At 43.9% G+C, this 13,671-nt stretch overlaps 1 protein-coding gene across 1 annotated transcript; it reads left to right on the forward strand.

Moving 5' to 3' along the window:
• The first annotated feature begins 1,720 nt into the window (after positions 1 to 1,720).
• On the forward strand, positions 1,721 to 9,705 carry Snrpb (small nuclear ribonucleoprotein polypeptides B and B1). The gene is made up of 7 exons (XM_048348923.1): positions 1,721 to 1,859; positions 3,760 to 3,911; positions 5,626 to 5,737; positions 7,158 to 7,310; positions 7,699 to 7,837; positions 8,360 to 8,485; positions 9,564 to 9,705. The coding sequence occupies exons 1-7, from the start codon at positions 1,857 to 1,859 to the stop codon at positions 9,587 to 9,589; spliced, it is 711 nt and encodes a 236-aa protein (XP_048204880.1). The 5' UTR covers positions 1,721 to 1,856; the 3' UTR covers positions 9,590 to 9,705.
• The last annotated feature ends 3,966 nt before the right edge of the window (positions 9,706 to 13,671 follow it).

The following is a 13,671-nucleotide window of genomic DNA, read 5'->3' on the forward strand; positions in this document are numbered from 1 at the left end:
CTGAAGTGAAGTGTGAGGAAAAAGAGTGAATAGGATAAAAATACTTATTTGTAATGTGTTAAATTTACTGTACTCATTAGACAGCTATGCCAAATAAATGGCTGGATGTCAAAGACCAAGAGTTAGGAAAGACTAGGGTGCTGGTGGCTCATGCCTGTAATCTTAACTATTTAGGAGGCTGAGATTTGAGGATTATAGTTTGAAGTCAGACTGGGCAGGAAAGTCCATGAGATTCTTTTTTCCAGTTAGCCAGCAAAAAGCTGGAAGTAGAGGTGTGGCTCAGGTGGTAGAGTGCCAACCTTGAGCAAAAAAACTAAGGGATAGCATCCAGGTCCTGAGTTTAAGCCTCAGTAATGGCTCTCTCTCTCTCACACATACACACGCACACACAGAGCCACGTGCATGCGTGCTCGCACACACATTTGCACACACACTAAAAAGACTATGGTGTGAGGAATAAATTAGAAGATTCTAGGTACATAGATGATTGGAAATTAAGAGACTTAATGGGATTGATTCATTAATTCATTCACCAAATACTTACTGAGTTTTTGTGCTAAGCAATGTCTTAGGCATTGCAGCACTAAACAATATAACAATATATAAAGAAAAGTTCATTCTTATATGAACCTTACATTCCAGAAAGAAGCAATTCATGCTTTTTGTTTTGTTTTCTCTGTTACAAGATCTCACTATGATCTTCTTGGCTTAGCTTCCCAGGTGCTGGGATTACAGGAGTGAAATACCATGGCTGACATCTAAGTTTTAAATTGCACACCATTTAGAGTTGTATTATGAAATACTAAGCCTTCCAGGACTGGCCAAAAAAAAAAAAAAAAAGAAAGAAAGAAATACTAAGCCTTCCTGCTTTGCCCTGCCTGGGACCGTGAACCATCCCTTTGTTCAGCATAGCCATAATGTATAGACTACTCTCTTATTAGTCACTTAGCCACTCTATGGGTTATCAGACTGCCAGTTCTGTGTTCAAGTAGACTTATTTCATTTAAAAATGGCTTTGGAGTGAAAGAGTAGTGACAATGGCAACTCAGTTGACAAAGAGCCATTCCCTTTAAGTGAAAAGGAGAACGTTTATCACATGTATGAATATGTAGGAAAAACGGAACATAGCCAGGATTCGGTACTATGTGCAGTTTCAAGAAGCCACTGGGAATCTTGGCATATATCCCCCTTGGATAATACCTCACTGTTGTATATAGCATGTAAGATAGCACTCAACATGGAGGAGAAACATAAGCAGAGGTGGGTGTGAGGTGGACAGGAAGGTGGCAATTTTAAAACAGGATGGTCAAGGAAATCCTCTCGGTGACCATGTTATTTCAGCTTCAGTCTTGAAGGAGGTGAGGACTTGCGCGTGTACACACACCTGGGGCTAGGATTCTAGTAAATGCTGGGGCAGGAGCTCCTGCAACCGGTTAGTAAAAATCAAGAGTTGTGGGTGTACTAGGGAGAGCCCGGGAGAGTAGGTAAGAGGTAAAGGTCCAGAGAAGACGTGCAGAGGAAGGAGAGGACACCAGAAAACCAGAAGGAAGGTGTGAGTCCCGGGATCTTAAAATTCTTCAAAGCTTCAGGCTGACCTTGCCCTGAGCCCCGCCCCTATCCCCGCCCTCGAGCCCCGCCCCTACCCCCGCCCTCGAGCCCCGCCTCCGCCCCGCCAATAATTCCGCCCCCAGGACCGGAACTAAAATGGCGAGGGCAGAGACCGGAAGTAGTTTCATACCCGGCTGCAATTTACTGGGTGTATTTCCGCTATCAGCGGCGGGAATTGGGTTGTGGCGGGCAGCTAGGCCTCTGAGGCGGCGAATCCGGCGCGAATCCGAACCATCAGGGCCGCCACCATGGTGAGGAGACGCTGGGTAGCGGCGTTTGGGCTCCTGGATGTGTTGTGGTGTCGGGGCCGTGGCCGGTGGGGTCGGAAGCCGTAGGTTGGCGCTTCATCAGGAAGGCCCCGGCCGGCTACGGCTACGGCTACGGCTACGCGGGGCTCCGGCTGTGGGGCCAGGCCCGGCCGGGCAGCGGAAAGGAGGGAATCCAGAACCGGCGATTGGAGGCCGGGTCGCTCGGGGTGGCACGGCTGTCGTAATGCCTGGGACGCGGCGGGCACGGAGTCAACTTCGGTTGAATAAAGACATGTCTGGGGCGCGGGGGCGGTTCGGAGCAAATACGGGTCGAGCTCCCTGAGCAAAGTGGGCGAGAGGCCGAGAACTTGCGGAAAGAGACTTGGTCCCGAACTCCAACTTGAGGGAAAGAAAGACCGAGTGAGAGGTCAAGGAGGATGTTTGTTGGGGGAGTTTAAAAAAAAAAAAACTTTTGTTAGGCTTGTATATCTCCGACTTTTCAGGCGCTGGAGCAGAACCGTAACATCTATCTTCTCTGAGTTCATTTTCTAGTTGAGGACATTTAATGGGATGGCATTCAGTGTAGTAATCCAGCTTTAGGCAAAAAGTAACGGCGCGTGGCAAGGGGGGTGGTGGTAAGAACTTACCTTTCTTGGTGAAAATGGGAGGGACCTGGTTATTAAGGGCTTTTCATCTTTGAACTTTGCCATGAATTTAGTTGGGTTTAAAAATATGACTGAAGAGCTGATCAAGTGGTATAATGTCAACCAGAGCAAACAGGCTGTGCAAGTGGGAGACCCTGAGTGAGTTCAAGCCCTTGGTACTGGCGCCAAAAAGAAAATAAAAAGTCACTCTGAGAGCATGTTGACCCGTGTTTGGAGGCTAGGACAGGAGGGTTGAAAGTTTGAGGCTAGCCAGGGCTCCATAAACCTTGTCTGAAACAAAAATGAAATGTCGCTCTAGCTATTGTGTAGTAGGTGAAACTAGAAGCAGGAGAAAGGCAGGGAAACCTAGGTAAGAGAAATTGGCTGACTGCACAGCTTTCCAGTTGTGAGACATTTTGTTAACCTCTTCCAGTATCTGTAGTCTGTTTTGTCACTAAAATAGGAATGATAATAGGCTTAGTGCTCATCAGAGTGCCTAACTACACAGCACCCAGTAGGTCTTACATGTAGACCAACATGAAATGTTATTTCCTAGGGGGGATAGAAGCTCTTCAAAAGGATCGTCTAAAAATAAATAAAATAATCATCCAAGAACAACGTAACCTGGGTTTTCAGGGTGGCAGTCTGTAACTTAGACAGTTTGAGTCCACAGATTTAAGAGTTGAGAAACTTGTCCTTGTTCAGGATCTGGGAGATAAACAGTAAATACAGTGCCTGATACAGAGAAGGCATCTGGATAAGTTAGTCTGGTTCCTTTTCCCATTCTTCCTCTGACTGGCTTGCACCAGTCAGGCAGATGAGTGATAATAAGAGACCCAAATGCCAGGTGGAATTTTCTAGACAGAAAAAAAATGCCAAGAGAACATGGCAGTTCACATGTCTATATAACTTCTCTTTTTTGTAAAGCTACACCAGAAACCAAGCTATAAATGGATATTGTTGGGTTAAGTAAGAAATAAGCAATAGCAAGTTAAATGCCCTTAAAAGCTACCAGAAGATTTTTGTCTCTCTCCAAAGTCTTAGAGGCAACTTCTTGGAGACATTCTTTATTTGGGGGTTCTATTTCCTTCAGAGCTGGTCAATTCCTTTCTGGTAATAAACTGTTCCTTTATTGGATTTTCTTTCTTTTTTCTTTGGGTGCCAGTCTTGTTATAGCTCTTCCTTTACTCAGGTTGTAAAAATGAGATTTGGGTGTTGCTGAGTACTCGAATCTTACTCTTGGTGATTTATCCTTGCAGACGGTCGGCAAGAGCAGCAAGATGCTGCAGCACATTGACTACAGAATGAGGTGCATCCTGCAAGATGGCCGGATATTCATCGGGACCTTCAAGGCTTTCGACAAGCATATGAATTTGATCCTCTGTGATTGTGATGAGTTCAGGAAGATCAAGTGAGGAGAGGGCTCTTGGGGGGAGGAAGAGCTGGAAATGGAACTGAATGGATTGGGTGGGCCAAGTGACAGATGGTGATGCAGGTAGTTGGTTCCTCTGCTTGCTTTCCCGCTGTGGAGGACAGATGTCAGTGGGAACATGAGCGCTAAGAAATCTTTTGAGTTCAGCAAGCCCTCTCTTGTTTTGGCAATGTGCAAGTTGTGAGGAGGGCTGGTAGGCTTTTGAGTTTAGTGGCTTTGTACCATCCCCCTTGGTATTGGGGTAAAGGGCTCTCATGTTCTCCCCACAGGTGTGTGAGGGGGGAGAACTTGATTTTCTGGCCTCATTACCTATTTGTAAAGCTGTAGCCTAAAGGGCTTTCACAATGCAGCCTGGTCTGAAGCCTCTGACCCTCTTCAGGGTAAGTGCTCTGCTCCCCTTGTGGGTTTGGGGCCAGTGACTTTGTTGGCATTTTAGAAACAATTGACGCTGGTTTCTGCTTTGCTGGAATTCTATACTTTTTTTCTATATTCCCTTATTTTAAATCGCACCAATCTTAAGCTTCTGGCTCATTAACCAATGAAGCTTTCTGACCTATTATTATATTCAAGATATTTTGCAGTCCAAAGAAGTTATGTGACTTTGAGGTCATATGCACACTTGTGTAACACATAGTATTCACATTATGTTGTCACTAGCCATGAATTCCCTTTGATGATTTTTGGGGGTTATTTTCTTTTGTGTCTCAAGGCTGAGAAGTACGGGATAAAAGCCTAGAGATGCGTGCCTGTTACTTGTTAGAGAGAGGTCAGGAGATAAGTGTGGAACTATTCTAGACAGTCTATTTTTAAAATTCTGATTAGAAGTCAGTGAGGAGGAAAAATTAAATCTCCCATGGGGTTTTCTCTTATTATTAAAAGGGTATTTTCCTATTTAAAAGAAAATGTCTGCTTGTAGGAAACAAGTTAAAATAATACAGACTATTACCAAAATAAAATCTTAAATAAGTTTTTTAAAATCACAATATTTTGTCTTTAGTTTACATTTTGTTTTGTTTATTTTTCTCTGGTTGTTACTCTTAGGGGATTTCTGGTTTGTGCTTTTTGAGTAGTTGATGTGAAGTTTCTTATGTAGCAGATGTAGAAATTCAACTTTGATGAATGTGAAAGTTTTTACTTTTTCCTTTATCGCTTCTATTTCTGATGTGAAGGACAGAATTTCAGGTCTATGAGATTGAATTGGTACTGTAAGGATACCATTTGGAAGTGGAGTGGATGACCATTTGCTTGCTTTGAGGAATTTTTAGGCCTTAATGCTTCCTGACATTGATTAGGCCATAAACTGAAGGAAGAAAACAGGGTACTGGTGAGGAACACTGACTGAGGGAAAGCTGGTCACAGTTGCCTGCAGAAGAGCATCTGAGCAGGGCTGGGCTTTCTTGCCTCTTGTTCTTCTCTTGCGTGTGTGTGTATGTGCGTGTGTGTGTGTGTGTGTGTGTGTGTCCGTGTCCGTGTCCGTGTCTGTGTGTCCTCTTAGCTTGACAGGAAACAGGTAGGCAAAGGGGTCACAAACTTAGACTGTGGATATTGTCTAGAACCTCTCTCAAAGTTTATGTGCCATTTGTTAGTAGTTGTAATATAAAGAAGGCTTTGGAGGCTCCTAGGCAGTTGAATCTGAACTTTACCTATCTTCTAACACTTTGATTTTTTTTTTCTCTTTTAAACTTTTCGGTAGGCCAAAGAATTCCAAACAAGCAGAAAGGGAAGAGAAGCGAGTCCTTGGTCTGGTGCTGCTTCGTGGGGAAAATCTGGTTTCAATGACAGTTGAAGGACCACCTCCCAAAGACGTGAGTCTGAGCAGAATCCCCTGTGGAAGGAGGCTCTGCCTGGAATCAGGCTCTGTGTTAGGTTCTCTGCATGTAAATGGAGAGAACTAGAGTTCTTATTTTGACTTTCTGTCTTTCTCAGTTGATACACATGGTAGAGTAGCAGGCAACACACCTAAGGCCATCTGAGTCATGGCCCTAATGTCTATGACAGGGTCTAAGTGGACCTTAAGATTTATCGCTCTAGGATGTATGTTTTGTACAGTTATAGACTGTTGTGCACTGAGCACTTAAGTATTTTGTTTAATCCTTATTTGCGATAAATAATACTCATCTTGTGGATGAATGAAGCAAGTACCAGCTTAGTAACTTGCCTAAGATGTCAGCTAGTAAATGATGAAAGTGACATTTGATCCAAGGTAGTCTTGGTTCTGTTAATGCTAAGTTACAGATGCTTATAAATAGAGCAAGCTGTAGATAATAATCTGACCAAACTTGCCTTTTTCATTGAGACATTGTTAATTAAGCTAGTAATTGTATCCTGGGTTTATTTTATTTATTTATTTTTTTGGCCAGTTTTGGGGCTTGGACTCAGGGCCTGAGCACTATCCCTGGCTTCTTTTTTGCTCAGGGCTAGCACTCTGCCACTTGAGCCACAGCGCCACTTCTGGCCATTTTCTGTATATGTGGTGCTGGGGAATTGAACCCAGGGCCTCATGTACACGAGTCAAGCACTCTTGCCACTAGGCCACATCCCCAGCCCCATATCCTGGGTTTATTTACAAACACACTTTTTGTCCTTATTAACACATAACGTGCATTTAATAACATTTGATTCCTATTTCCAGTAGAGTTGGCTACTTTATTGTAGTCTATTATAAACCTGCATGACTGCAGCCAGTTTACCATAATGGCATCATTTTCAGATAAGGAAACAGTCCCAGAATTGAGGAATTAGTTGCCTACTGTCAGTGCATTAGTGAAAATCCAAGCTGAAAATAGATCCTCATGTCCCTTTCTTGTCAGGTCAATTGCTATTGTCTACTGTCTTTGCTCTGGGTTTACTTTTCACAAAAGAGTTACATGTGGTGGCACACTCTTGTAACTCTAGCTCTTGTGAGGAGGCGGGAGGATCCTAAGTTTGTGGCAAAGCTGAGCTCCATATGTGAGACCTTGTCTCAAATCAAACAGTAAGTCAGTATGTAAACCCATTTTCATAGAAGTCCATGTAGGCGGCTGAGTTGTGGCATGTTTCTCCAGACAGAAGTCCTACCCTGCTTCAGGGTGACAGAAATGTAATCTTGTATAGAAGAATGGTGTTAGCACATGTGGTTTACAAGCTGTGCCTTATGAGTCTGAGGGGCTCCTCCACAGTGGTGTTCTGAAGTGTACTTCTGATTTTCTAGGCTATTGACATTTTAGTTTTCTTTATTTTTTTCAGACTGGCATTGCCCGAGTGCCACTTGCTGGAGCTGCTGGGGGCCCAGGAATTGGCAGGGCTGCTGGCAGAGGAATTCCAGCTGGTGTTCCCATGCCCCAGGCTCCTGCAGGACTTGCAGGACCAGTCCGTGGGGTTGGTGGGCCATCCCAACAGGTGAGACATAGGGGAGAGGATACCACTCTCTGGTGGATGAAATAAAGGATAAAGGGAGGGTCTACACTTGGGCAATGGTAGAATTACCAGTCCATGACTGTCAGGCTGTCAGTGTTTCCATAAAGCAAAGAGAAGTACAGAAATTATTTTAACCAATTGAATTTGAGCAGAATGTTTCCATGACAACATAAAACTTTAGAACCTTAAACTCTGGCCTAGAAGATGGGAGTTGGGCATTCAAGTGATTATTTCAAGACACTTGATTGGTAACATGAGTTGTAGCTTCAGGGGATTAGGCGCCTGCTGTTTCTTAACCAAGTTGGGGAGGAGAATGGGAAGCTGAACTAAGTTTACTATTCTGCTTAACTCCCTTCTTGTCTTCTCTTAGGTTATGACCCCACAAGGAAGAGGTACTGTAGCAGCTGCTGCAGCCGCCGCCACAGCCAGTATTGCAGGGGCTCCAACCCAGTACCCACCTGGCCGTGCAGGTCCTCCCCCACCTATGGGCAGAGGGGCACCTCCTCCAGGTGAGAAGCACGTAAAGAGACCAGTGCTAGCTGATAGGAGGTGCCTTAGCTGGATTCATGATGAGATAGATCCTTGACTGAAACTGGTGATGAGTTTGTATAATTAAGCAGGATTACTCTGAAATCCAGCCCGGCTGACAAGAGCTATTGGGAGCTCTAGCTTTTCAGCTCAAGTGCCACCTTTGTTTGCTGTAGCAGAGGCGGAGAAGGTGGAAAGGTCTATCTCACTCGGTAACAGCTTTGTATGTTTCCTTATACTTTTTTTTTTGGTGGCCAGTCCTGGGCCTTGAACTCAGGGCCTGAGCACTGTCCCTGGTTTCCTTTTGCTCAAGGTTAGCACTCTGCCACTTGAGCCACAGCGCCACTTCTGGCCGTTTTCTATATATGTGGTGCTGGGGAATCGAACCCAGGGCTTCATGTATACGAGGCAAACGCTTTTGCCACTAGGCCATATTCCCAGCCCCTCCTGATACCTTTTAAGAATGGTATTTGAGGCATATTTCCCGGGCTTTTCTCTTTCAGGCATGATGGGCCCACCTCCTGGCATGAGGCCTCCCATGGGTCCCCCAATGGGGATTCCGCCTGGCCGAGGGACTCCCATGGGCATGCCCCCTCCGGGGATGCGGCCCCCTCCCCCAGGGATGCGAGGTAAGTGCCTGCAGCAGTGACTAGCTTCCTTCATGAGCGTAAGCAGATGGGAAAGTAGAGGGACATTGGACTTAGACCGTATATAGTCTTTTTTTTTTTTGCCAGTCCTGGGCCTTGGTTGGTCTCAGGGCCTGAGCACTATCCCTGGCTTCTTTTTGCTCAAGGCTAGCACTCTGCCACTTGAGCCACAGCGCCACTTCTGGCCGTTTTCTGTATATGTGGTGCTGGGGAATCGAACCCAGGGCCTCATGTATACAAGGCAAGCTCTCTTGCCACTAGGCCATATCCCTAGCCCCCGTATATAGTCTTTCAGGCCTTCAAATTATGGATTTTGGTGGGACAGCTTTGTCCAGAGAGGACAGAAGAGAAATTAGCATTTTTTAAGTTGACCTTATCTCTTAGAACAGGCTAAATAACCAAGGTACTTCTCAGCATCTTAAACAGAGTCCTTGGGACACTGAAATCATTCATTCTGAAGATCCCAACAGAGAGATTAGGAGAGATTGTCTAATGTCCTCCAGTTTGATAGTGTCTGATAATTAAGAGGGTCTCTGGGTTTTGTGATACTAATTATTATGCATTTTTGCTTAACCCCAGTTTGCGAAAACGTTGATAGACTCCACCTGGATAAGAAAACAGGTCCAGAAAATACTTAGCATCCTGATTCCCAGCCTTCTATTTTTTCCATGAAAGCATAGTAGCTCTTAAGAGAACCCACAAAACCAAACTAGAGAGTCCTTCTGTCTTTAGTTTGGGTTTTCCAGGCCTTCTTAGGCCAGGCAACCCCAGAGATGTTCTAAGTTAGCACATACAAGGTACAGGGTGTTTACCCTTCTGGTTGTTTGGTAACTAACTGCAGAAGGAAGGCTGGGATATAACTGGGGATTTGAGTTCAGATCAGGCACTGATGAAACGTCTTACTTTTACTTTGGGCCTTCTTTGACTCTTGGCCACAGAGTTATAGAAGTAGCTCCACAGAGGCATGGGCCTCATTCCCCAGGGCCATTTTGCCACAGACTTCTTGTTTGTTATGCAGTTGTTGTTGGAGTCTCATTGGATTGTCTGGTTTCCCTTTCAGGGCCCCCTCCCCCGGGAATGCGTTAGACTCATCTTGGCCTTCCTCAGCTCCCTGCCTGTTTTCCGAAAGGCTGTACATAGTCCTTTTATTTCTGTGGCCTCTGAAACTGGTTTGTAATAAACTAAGAGAATGTTGTAATGCACCTGATTTATGCATTTATTTTTAGACAAGCCTTTGGTATATTGGGTATTTAATAGAGCCACAAAGCATTACCTAGGGCAAATTAGTTATAAACTGCTACTGTATGTAATTACACCTAATATGATGTAACCTCATATATTTTGAGAATGAAAAGATAGAACTTCAGTGACATAGTTTTGCTTTTCAAAGCAAGGCATTAAATACCTTGGAAAGCTGGATAGCTCCTTGAGTACATTTGCTAATAACCTCTATATTTGTTGTAACATACACATACTATCTAATAAAACTAGAATTTGAATTGAGGGGTCACTGATGTCTTCTACCCAGTTTATTCAGCTTGGTCATGGAGATATCTGGTCATGGAGCAGTATTATAGTAGTACTTAGTATATCAAGTTTCAAGCGTATGAAAGTAAGAGGTAGATACTACTTCTAAAAGCAATGGGAAGCTGGGCATAATGGTACACACCTGTAATCCCAGCACTTTGGAGGCTGATTCAAGAAGATACAAAGTTTGAGCCTAGCCATGTCTTAAAGGAATGGAGATGCTAATGGAAAGAGGAAAGAAAGTGGAGTACTGTGGGAGTGTTATGGTTTCCTTAGGAATGTTTAAGGTTTTGTGGGTTTTTTTTTTAAATACACATCAATCAATGGAACACACCACACTTAAGAAAAGAGCCATAGATTTTTACAAAGAACTCTTGAGCAATAAAAGAAAACTGAAAATGAGAAAAGAAAATGAGCAAAGTAATTTAGTACACGGTTCCTCAAAGAGAATAAATGCTCAACACACACCTGTAAAGTGATTAAGCATTCTTGGTTCCTCCCAAAGAAATGCAGATCAAAACTGCTACTCTACAAGCAAAAAGGCACCGTGGTGCCGTGCAGGTGGGAATGGAAAATGCAGCAGCCATGGGAAACAGACTTGGCAGTTCCTTAAAGCTGTGCAGAATTACTGTATGATCCAACAGTTCTGTGTATAGATCTAGTATGTCGGATTATTTGGTCTTCGTCCCTGGCTCCAGTTGCCAAGCTCCCAAAACCTTTGGAATTTCCTATGCAATAGAATCCTTGCAATTTGATGTTAATGAAGTGACAAGGATGGGTATAGCTTTAGAATGAGAGCAGTCACCAGAAAGAAGGGGTGGTTGGTTGTAGGCCAGGCTCTGAGAACTTGAACAGTGACATGTGAGCTGGCTTGTGGAACACATGGAGAGTGCTATGCCTGGAGATGGCAGAGAAGTTGAGTGCCTTTATACACCCTAGCAACCTCTTCCTATTTTGTAGTATCCTTAATCTAAGTGTTTCCCTGAGTTCTGAGCCATCCTAGAAATTACTAAGAGGTGAGATGGTGATCCTTTCCACCCTCAAGTTGATGGCACAGATCACAACTTGAAGCTTATCAGCCTGTACCCAGGTGTAGGACAGGCCAGAGTTCTGTGGGATCTGACATGATCTAGGAAATAGGGTTACTTATAGGACACCCAGTTGGACAATTGATTATATGTGAGACCCCCCCCCCCCCATCTTGTCATAGAAGTGTTCTGTGTTGTGACAGGAGAGTAGGAATGGTGGGTGTGGTGCTCTCCAGAATTGGTGTCAGGTGTGTGTGTGTAGAAAAACTTCTCAGTATCCAAGAGGATGAAAATAGGTTTACACAGAAAATTACTTTACAGCAACAGTATAATAATTGCCAAAAGGTGGAAACTGATCCAGTAGATTGTAGCGGAATGTAATGAATGAGTTCACATCTTGGTGAGTGCAAGGCCAAAACAGCCAAGGCAAAGACAGATTTCCTCCACGCAGCAGGTAAGGAGGCATGGGAGTACTTGCCAGAGCAATCCCTAAACCAAAGGAAGCAGAAGCTTTACTTAGGAAGCCTCTGCTTATTCATAGGAAAGTACTTTAGGGGTGGGCACACTCCTGTGCATATCTGTTTTAAGGTTATAATTTAAGATAGCAGGCATGTTTTAGTTCATTCTTAGATCAAAGTCACAGGCCCATGTTCAAGGATAAAATAAGACTGGAACGCCTCTGCACATGCTTAGCACATTCCATAAAAATTTAGCTAAAAATGAAAGGACACTATGAAAGTGCATTAATAGGGGTTCGTTCCTGGAAGTGCCTACCTTGTGTAGTGAGTAATAAGCTCCCGGGAGACATTTGTCATTCTTGAGTGGCTCAGGACTGGAAGCTGTTTTGTAACTGCTGCCTGTGGTGGGTGCTGTATTTTCCTAGTTAGAGGAGTGAAACTCTTGATGTTAAAGCAAGGTGAGTCTTAGATCACCAGAGACATCGTCTAATGCCATTTTTGGAGTTCTTTCCATAATTGCTTTGCTCTCAAACGTTTTTGAGCACATCTAATTCTGACATAAACCATGAATAAAGGAAGTAAAATGTTCTTAATTTATATAACCCAGAAAATACAGACGTAATATCCCATGGAATCAGGTCAAAATACAGTTAAGCAACATCATTAAGGAATACTGTTGTGTCTCATACAGTTGCCTCAAATGTATACGAGGCAAGCATTCTGCCACTAGGCCATATTCCCAGCCCTCAAATGTAATTGTAAGCCTTTAGGTAAGACACAAAGGAGCATAAGCATTGAGAAGATTAAAACTACAAATAGACCAACTACAAGAGGAGGGTAAAATGAATTATTTACTGCTTGGTTCTACCTACTGACTAGCTTTAGCGTGAGTCTTGGTTCTAGCTTATTGGAATACTTGCAGGCTCACTTGAATCTCTAGTAAAATGAATCTAGTCTTTAGTATAATGAATCTAAGGGGAGAATTAATCATATTAAATAAGGTTGTGTCCAGATGGAGTTAGGCTGAGAACCCTGACTTTCAGATTTCAAATGTATGTAATACTTGGTGCCCAGGGTTGAAGCCTTTTTTACCTTTTGTAGAAGAAGGAAATTTTAGGCTATTTGCCTAGTGTGGGTCAGCATCATTTACCCTAGATTTTTATTGCCAGTTTAGTTTCCAGGATGTATTTTAGGGCTAGTTTCCCCCTGTAGAGGACCTTCAATGCAGCATTTTAAAGTGCTGCACTTGCTGGGTGCAGTGGCTCAAGTCTGTAGTCCTACCCGTTTGGGGTTGGAGGATGGCAGTTTAAGGCCATCCTAGACAAAAAGAAAGTTGACAAAGCCAGCCCATGCAGAAAAGTCCATGAGACGTATCTCCAATAAACTACTCAGAAAAAGCCAGAAGTAGTGCTGTGGCTCAAGTTGGTAGATTACTAGCCTTGAGCACAAAGAGGCCCCTGACAGTGCCCAAGCCCTGATCAAGCCCCAGGACCTCCAACCAATGGCTGGGTGCAGTGGTACATGCTTGTTACCTACAGTAAGACTGCGAAGCAGAGTTCAGCCTGGACCAGGCTGAGACCCTATCTTAACAACAACCAGTGCAGGGAGGGAGGGACTGGGAGAGAGTAAGGGAATGGAAGACACTGAAGGAAATATACTCATTACCTGACTCATGTTATTGTAATCCCTTTATAATATCACCTTTTTTTCTTTTGCCAGTCCTGGGGCTTGGACTCAGGACCTGAGCACTGTCCCTGGCTTCTTTTTGCTTAAGGCTAGCACTACCACTTGAGCCACAGCGCCAATTCTGGCCTTTTTCTATATATGTGGTGCTGAGGAATCGAACCCAGGGCTAAATGTATACGAGGCAAGCACTCTTGTCACTAGGCCACATTCCCAGCCCCTTCCATTACCTTTATAACAACAATAAAGTAAATTAAAAAAATAAAATGCTCAATACAAAAAAAGAAAAAGATGCAGAAAGATGGAGGGCATAGTGGCACATGCTTGTAATACCAGCTACTCAGGAGGCAGAGGTAGGGTTTATAAGGGGAAGAAAATAACCAGTGCAAAAGAAAGGTTGCGGGGGGGGGGGGGGCTAGACGCATGACTCAGGTGGTAAAATACCTGCTTAGAAAGTTTAATGCCCTTGAGT

The sequence above is a fragment of the Perognathus longimembris genome, chromosome 6 (genome assembly GCF_023159225.1).
Source record: "Perognathus longimembris pacificus isolate PPM17 chromosome 6, ASM2315922v1, whole genome shotgun sequence".
Taxonomy (NCBI): Eukaryota; Metazoa; Chordata; class Mammalia; order Rodentia; family Heteromyidae; genus Perognathus; species Perognathus longimembris.